At 44.8% G+C, this 7,760-nt stretch overlaps 1 protein-coding gene across 8 annotated transcripts in view; it reads left to right on the top strand.

The window, feature by feature from the left end:
• fgfr3 (fibroblast growth factor receptor 3) overlaps window positions 1-7,537 on the top strand; it is a 74,016-nt gene extending 66,479 nt beyond the window's left edge. For 6 of the 8 annotated variants that reach the window (XM_025055499.1, XM_025055492.1, XM_025055495.1 and 3 more), the window contains 9 exons: window positions 558-703; window positions 788-909; window positions 1,129-1,239; window positions 1,324-1,514; window positions 2,076-2,198; window positions 2,335-2,405; window positions 5,343-5,480; window positions 5,608-5,713; window positions 6,720-7,537. In XM_025055499.1, the coding sequence (XP_024911267.1) occupies window positions 558-703; window positions 788-909; window positions 1,129-1,239; window positions 1,324-1,514; window positions 2,076-2,198; window positions 2,335-2,405; window positions 5,343-5,480; window positions 5,608-5,713; window positions 6,720-6,884 (1,173 nt within the window). In that variant the 3' untranslated portion in view covers window positions 6,885-7,537. Of the gene's footprint in view, window positions 1-554; window positions 704-787; window positions 910-1,128; window positions 1,240-1,323; window positions 1,515-2,075; window positions 2,199-2,334; window positions 2,406-5,342; window positions 5,481-5,607; window positions 5,714-6,719 lie in introns of all 8 variants that reach the window. The other 2 variants (XM_025055513.1, XM_025055503.1) reach the window with 1 other exon arrangement.
• The last annotated feature ends 223 nt before the right edge of the window (window positions 7,538-7,760 follow it).

Genomic DNA, 7,760 nt, shown 5'->3' with positions numbered 1-7,760 from the left:
CCCTATTACCCACCCCCCCCCACCTCTGCTCGGCCCCCGCAGCAGGAGTTGGATAAATGGTTCTGAGCTCCCAGAGCCCACAGGGCCCGGTGACAGTGGGAGCACGGATCAGAAAATGAAGGCGGCTGATGGATACGGACGTTCGTCCCTCCCCCTCCTCACCTCCTGCCTCCTCCCCCTCACTCAATCGTCTTGGTTACAGCCTGAGGCTCAGCTTTTTGTCAAAGCAGCCGCTGGTGTCAGAACGAGTCTTATTTTTCAGAGAAACTGCGTCGCTGCTCCTCACATGGCTGATGTTCGCTGTCGTTTGTTGCTACAAAGAAAGTTCATCAAATATTTACTTTTTCAGTGGTCACATCTGAGTTATTTCTCTTTCATTAACCTTCAACCGCTCTCAGGATTCATGAAAAAACACATTTGGTTGATCTTTGTGAGATGAAAAGATTCAAACATCATTACTTCCTCTTCCTCTCCCCTTCTCTGTGAACTGACCTCATCACTTTTTCATCTTCTTCTTCAGAGTCTATAACATTTTCTTTTCTTCTGCACCCAAGCAGGTGTCACTGGATTCCAACTCCTCCATGAATTCCAACACCCCTCTGGTCCGGATCGCACGTCTGTCCTCCAGTGACGGGCCCATGTTGGCCAACGTGTCGGAGCTGGAGCTGCCCTCAGACCCAAAGTGGGAGTTTCCACGGACCAGGTAAGAGGGACTGTTTGGACTCCGCCCTCCCACCACGGTTGGGACTCTCTGATTGGTTCTGATCTGGTTGGTTTGTGTTCCCAGGTTGACTCTGGGTAAACCTCTGGGTGAAGGCTGCTTTGGTCAGGTGGTGATGGCCGAGGCCGTGGGCGTCGACAAGGAGAAACCCAACAAACCATTAACTGTTGCTGTGAAAATGCTGAAGGGTCAGTGGATGAGCTTCATCATCATCTTCCTCACCATTAGTGTTATCATCCATTTGTGAGCTAGCCTGTACTGTATGTGTGTCTTTGCTCATATTGTTCTTATCTCTGCTTTATCTGGTAACTTCTTTGTTTTATTTCTGTCTTGTCATATTTATCTCCTCTATTTCTTGCTTCCAGTGTTTGACACGTTTTTCTCTCCTCCCTCTCTGTTCTGACCAGATGATGCCACAGACAAAGATCTGTCCGACCTGGTGTCAGAGATGGAGATGATGAAAATGATTGGAAAACACAAAAACATCATCAACCTCCTCGGAGCGTGCACCCAGGACGGTGAGAGCAGAGTGCAGATGGTTCCGTCCCACAGAGTCGTGGACCAACCAGAGTCTTACTGATCTGTTCTGTTTTCACACCCAGGCCCTCTGTACGTCCTGGTGGAGTACGCCTCCAAAGGGAACCTGAGGGAGTACCTGAGGGCGAGGAGGCCTCCTGGGATGGACTACTCCTTCGACACCTGTAAAATCCCAGATGAGCAGCTCACCTTCAAAGACCTGGTGTCCTGTGCTTATCAGGTGGCCCGGGGCATGGAGTACCTGGCCTCACAGAAGGTCAGCTGCTCAGTCAACTCTGTGAACTGGCCCTGGCCCTGATGCTGAGTCAGGCCTCTGATTGTGCTGGATTACAGTTCATTAGTAGATTGTAGATTTAGACGGTGAAATATTTTTGTTTTTATTGGATACGTGTCAGTTATGGCTTATATAATAAGGGAAAATATAATATAATTCTGTGAAGGAAATTCACGTACTACTACCACTGCAGCAGGAAGACATGAACCAATCAAAGATATTAATGCATTTTAGAGAACATATAAACACATGCAGTATATACAGGGGAAAATATATTTGTACCGAAGTACAAAAAATATGAAGTAAAAAATGTACGTAAAAAAAAAATCCAAGATGAGAATATGGAATAACGACTTAAAGTTTTAAATCATCATGTTTTAAGGATAAAAAGTCAAAATAATCTTTTTGTTAATTTTTCAACATGATTTTGTTTCTAAGTAGAAGCTTAAATGATCCAGAAACACGACATTTCCCATTAGAGTCAAACGTCAGTGTCTGTGTGTTTGTGTTGTCGTTGACGTGTTCCGTCCTGGTGTTCCTCAGTGTATCCACAGAGACCTAGCAGCGAGGAACGTTCTGGTCACAGAGGACAACGTGATGAAGATCGCAGACTTTGGCTTGGCCAGAGACGTGCACAATATAGACTACTACAAAAAGACCACCAATGTGAGTGTGACGACACTGGTTCAAGTGGCCGTGTATACAGCATGTTTATCAAACCTTTTAGCCGAGCTGTAGCTACCTGCGGCCGGGCCGCTGTCGGTCAGTACAGTCGTGCACTGAATCGGTTCTGTTGTTGCAGGGTCGTCTGCCTGTGAAGTGGATGGCACCAGAGGCACTGTTCGACCGGGTCTACACTCACCAGAGTGACGTGTAAGTTCACACTCAAACCCAAACATTCCCACATTCCACGTCTGTGCATGTTGGTGTGTGTGTGTGTGAGCGGAGGAATCCGCCTGTTGAAAAATAATGACGCTGTGCGTTAGCATCAAACTGGGAGTGTGTGCGTGTGAATATGGAAGTGAAGCGTTTCCCTCTGCAGATTCCTGCAGCTCACTGTCATCTCTCTGTAATCCTGAAGCTCTGCTGTTTCAGTGGCTCCACATTCCTCAGAGCGTTTGTTCTTTAGTCTCCAAACACAACGGCACCCCCGCCACGGAACTGTTGTTTTATCAGAACTAATCCAGCAGGAGCAGAGAAGAGGGTCAGTGGAATCATCCAAGATGTTCCTGCGCTCTGTTTGTCCACTCACAGAACACTGGTATCTGAAGTATTTACTTCAGTAAGTAGCACTAGGAGTAGTTCTGTGAACTATCAGGGTTGTGATTGCATAGGTGAGGGGCAGTACCAGGAACTTTACTTTGTATCTTTTCAAACCTTACTCCAGTCAGTCCAGTCTATGTTATCTGAGGTCGGTCTGTAAACGATGGACACTGCCACCACCAGAAAGTCCTGGTACTGTTTGGACGATTTGCTTCCACACAAGCCTGAGCCCAGAGACACTGGAACCTTGGTGGAACTGTTTTCACACAGCAGTTTAGACGCGGCTTCCTTGGACATCTGACCAGATTGGAGACACATATAGTACACAAAGACCATTTTTACTGATGAAGAAATGGTTCCTGGTACACAAACACAGCTCTGGTTCCAGCCTCTCTCCAGACTCTGGGTCTCAGCCACAGTGGTTCAGTCCAAATATGGAACTTTGTCAACATGGATCAGATGTGAGATGAGAGCAGACTGGAACAGGCTGCGAGCACATTCAGCTGCTCTGTTATTTCAGCAGGTCTGGATTAAGGAGTCCAAACCTTCTCCTCCTCCTCCTCCTCCTCCTCCTCTTCCTCCTTCTGCTGCGCCTCCTCCTGCTCCTCTCTTCGTACAGTAGTTCCTCGGGACTCGGACTTCTGACCGTGTGTGGTTTTATTCTTAATGACTGTAGTCAGAATCAGAGTGTGTGTGTGTGTGTGTGTGTTTGTATGTGTGTACCAGCATGTGGAGCAGCAGCAGCAGCAGCCCACACACAGGCTTGGCTGACGTCACCAATTATTCCAGCTGACACAGAGCTGGCAGTAGGAGCAGCTCACACAGTCAGAACTGGTTCTGATCTCGGTGGAGAAACAGTTTTTCATTCATCACCTCATCAGACAAAAACATTTCATATTTTTTACTCCTGAAAATCACGGAGGAGGAAAATTACCTCTGAAATGGTATCAAACCTGTAAGAAGTTGTAGAGCTACTGTCCAAGTTAGTACCAGGAAGTACCAGGAAGTACCAGGAAGTACCAGGATTGACAGATCCACTGGGAAGAAAACAGAGACAAGACGATACAGAGAACTTGGTGGAACTTTGGTGTAACACTGTAGATCAGTACCGACATCAGTACCGATGTCTCTGAAGCAGCAGTAAAGCTGATCGTCCTCTAAAATGTTCTCAAATCTGTGGTCAACTATCTAGTTTTATTGACGTGTCATTGACTAAAACCTGACCTTTGGTCCCAGATGACCGGTCCATTCACAATCAGCTGTTTGTCTCAGACCACAGTCGGACCCTGACCCTGATTGGATAACTGGCTGCTGGACTTTGATGGGTGTCAGTGGAGCAGTGGGTGGTTAATGAAACAAGTCCAGTCTTCATGGTGATTGGAGAAAGTGTTTAAGAATCAGAGACATACAGCAGAGCGTCTTCTGCGTCAGTCCCACGTTTCCTTTTCCTCCATCTTCCTTCCATCATGTCATTCCAAACACCTGACTGCAGTGATGTCATCGATCTTCATTGTCATTCCACAGCTGTCTCGTCCTGTCGTCTCTCTGTTTACACCTTCATTACCTCCACCTTTTAGAGGCTCAATAAGCCGTGAATATTCAGCTTGCGTTGACAGCAGCAGCTGAATACAAACAAAGTCTCCGAGGATTTTTCTGATCATTTCATATGCAGTCAGAACCTGAACCTGGGTCTGAACCTGCTCCGACCCCACACAGGAGAATCACGCAGCGATGATAATGAGTCAGAGACCACTTGAGATGGAGAGTCGTCTTCTCTCACAAGTGTTGTCTTCACACTCCCTTCTCTCTCTCTCTCTCTCTCTTGCCCTCGGTCTGTGTCTCTCTCTCTCAGTCTCTCTGTTTCTCAGTCCCGTCCAGCGTCTGTTTTCCAGCCTGCAGACCGGAGCGTGGCTAATCAGGTTAGCCTCTGTGAAGAGCTGCTGCAGCTCTGATTCTGACTCAGAAGCAGCTCTGAACAACACTGAGAGCAGGACCAATATCTGATTACTTTCACTCATTCCTTTATAGAAGAGAAACCTCTTAGGAAAAATACATGTGTTTTACAAAAGCTGCTGCAGAAAGTGTAAAAAGAACAGAAGTCAGATGCAGAAATATTTTCTATTAACTTACAGATTTGTCCTCGTCTCGTCGGTCATTCATCTATTTCATTTTCTACCCCCCCACGGTGGATCATCTGCCTCCATCCCACTCTGTCTCTCCATGAGTCCTTCTTCTTGTCTCCATCTTGTTTCTCCAGAGCGGCAGCTGAGGAGACAAATGGAAACTCTTTAATTCTTGTCAATAATCTCATCAGTGCGATCTCTCCCTCCACCACTTCCCACTTGTCTCCGTCCTGGTTTGATGGAAACTCATATTGACTCCACTGTCTCAGACAATGACAGCGCTGATTGAAGATCAATAAGTTCTTCGATCGTTGATTGTTCTTTCTGAAGAAAAGGGGAAAAAATATTCTTTGAGAATTGTGACAGCTACAGACAAGAGTGTGGTTTCACCAGGATCTGGGTTCATTATGGCTGTGTCTTTTAGGTGGTCCTATGGCGTGTTGCTGTGGGAGATCTTCACACTGGGAGGTTCTCCTTACCCAGGAATCCCAGTGGAAGAACTGTTCAAGCTGCTGAAGGAGGGCCATCGCATGGACAAACCTGCCAACTGTACCCACGAACTGTGAGTGATCCAGCAGCAAACGATAGACTTTAGCTCTGAATGATGTGTCTGTTTCTAATTCACCAAAGGTCAAGACTATTTAAATATAAACAGAACTCTTAAAAATATTTGCCTTTTCCTTTTTCAGGTACATGATCATGAGAGAGTGTTGGCACGCGGTGCCTTCACAGAGACCGACCTTCAGACAGCTGGTAGAAGATCATGACCGGGTTTTATCCATGACCTCCACTGATGTAAGTCTTTGTCCAGCTTGAAAAAGAGGAAATCTGCCGAGACTAACTTTTATTTGCGAAAAGAAACCAGTAAAATACAATGGGATTACTTCAGTGTGTACTTAAACACACACTCCTGCTGTCAGCCAATCACGTGGCTGAACACAACCTTGTCTGTTTAGAGTTGTTTAACTTTAGTTTTAATAGCAATATTTTTATTTTAGAAAAGGTCTCTACGTTGAGGATTGTGCTGACTGAAGGTTAGACTTAATTGCACAAAAACATTTTTTATATATTTAAATAAACTACATTTTTATTTATTATTTTATTGTTTTATTATAACTAAGAACAGAAGGTGTTCAACCTTGAGGGTTTTTCAAGGTCGATCAAACAATGAACCCTCTTGCAGAGTTAGACGTATTTTTCTCCTGTTTATCAAAATCACCTGGAGCAGTGATAGGAAGTGACGCCTGGGTCTGACCTCTGACCTCTGACCTCTCCTCTGACAGGAGTACCTGGACCTGTCGCTGCCATCTCAGCCGTACTCGCCCTTGAAAAAGAGGAAATCTGCCGAGACTAACTTTTATTTGCGAAAAGAAACCAGTAAAATACAATGGGATTACTTCAGTGTGTACTTAAACACAGTACACACTCCTGCTGCCAGCCAATCACGTGGCTGAACACAACCTTGTCTGTTTAGAGTTGTTTAACTTTAGTTTTAATAGCAGTATTTTTATTTTAGAAAAGGTCTCTACGTTGAGGATTGTGCTGACTGAAGGTTAGACTTAATTGCACAAAAACATTTTTTATATATTTAAATAAACTACATTTTTATTTATTATTTTATTGTTTTATTATAACTAAGAACAGAAGGTGTTCAACCTTGAGGGTTTTTCAAGGTCGATCAAACAATGAACCCTCTTGCAGAGTTAGACGTATTTTTCTCCTGTTTATCAAAATCACCTGGAGCAGTGATAGGAAGTGACGCCTGGGTCTGACCTCTGACCTCTGACCTCTCCTCTGACAGGAGTACCTGGACCTGTCGGTGCCCTTTGAGCAGTACTCGCCCACCTGTCAGGACTCCAACAGCACCTGCTCCTCAGGAGATGACTCGGTGTTCGCTCACGACCCGCTGCCTGACGAGCCCTGTCTTCCCAAACAGCTTCCCAGTAACGGAGTCATTAGGACATAAGGAGGAGGAACGGTTGGCTCTGGACAGAGGACAGCATGGACCTGGAGCCGAAATCTGTGACTAATGATCAAATTAACAAATCACCTCTCAGTGACCAGAGCTCCTGATGTGGAAATTCACAACTCGGCATGCAATACTTCCACAATCAAACTCTGGGTCGGAATCATCTCCGTATTAGCTTCTCTTCCTCCTTCTTCCTCAGCGACTCTCTCCAAACATTGAAGGATTATTTGCTTTTTCCTCTTTTCACAAATGAAATTATATTTTTGTACTCGGGCCAGTCTTTTGTTACGGACAAACCATTCCGTGCCTACTGGAACAAATAAGGAAGGGAAAGTAGGGAAGTGGAGGACGAGAGATCCGAGTGGAGGAGGAGACGAAGGTGTAGTTCATCATGGGAGCCGGGGCAGAACAGATCAGATTGTCTTTACAAACAGAATCGCTGGGATAGAGTCGCCTCCACGTTCAAGGATTTTCCTCCATGTTTCCTCTACGGACATGTTTTTACCATCCCATCAAACTCTCTGTTATCAATATGGAAGCAGTTCCTCAGTGAAGTTTCAGGGTCATTTCAGTCATAAGTACGTGGAGGTTTTTATGTATTTAGAAAAGTGATACGTTGTAAATATGAATGCAAATATGTATGATATTTGGGAAAAAAAAAAAAAAAACAGTTTTTAAATATTGTTCTAGGATGGAAGCATCACAGTCTAGAAGACACTGTCATGAGCGTGTAAAACATTTAATCCTTTAAAGTGATACAGAAACAAAGGTTTATTAAAATAATTAACGTGTATATTTGTAAAGATATTTATAGACTTAACACATGGTTCTTAAGTACGATAAAAAAAAAGCTCTAGTTTAGGATTTTAGTAC

Source organism: Cynoglossus semilaevis, chromosome 1 (genome assembly GCF_000523025.1).
Source record: "Cynoglossus semilaevis isolate Cse_v1.0 chromosome 1, Cse_v1.0, whole genome shotgun sequence".
NCBI classification, from domain to species: Eukaryota; Metazoa; Chordata; class Actinopteri; order Pleuronectiformes; family Cynoglossidae; genus Cynoglossus; species Cynoglossus semilaevis.
The sequence above is the reverse complement of the archived record's forward strand: the minus strand, read 5'-3'. Positions and strand labels throughout refer to the sequence as shown.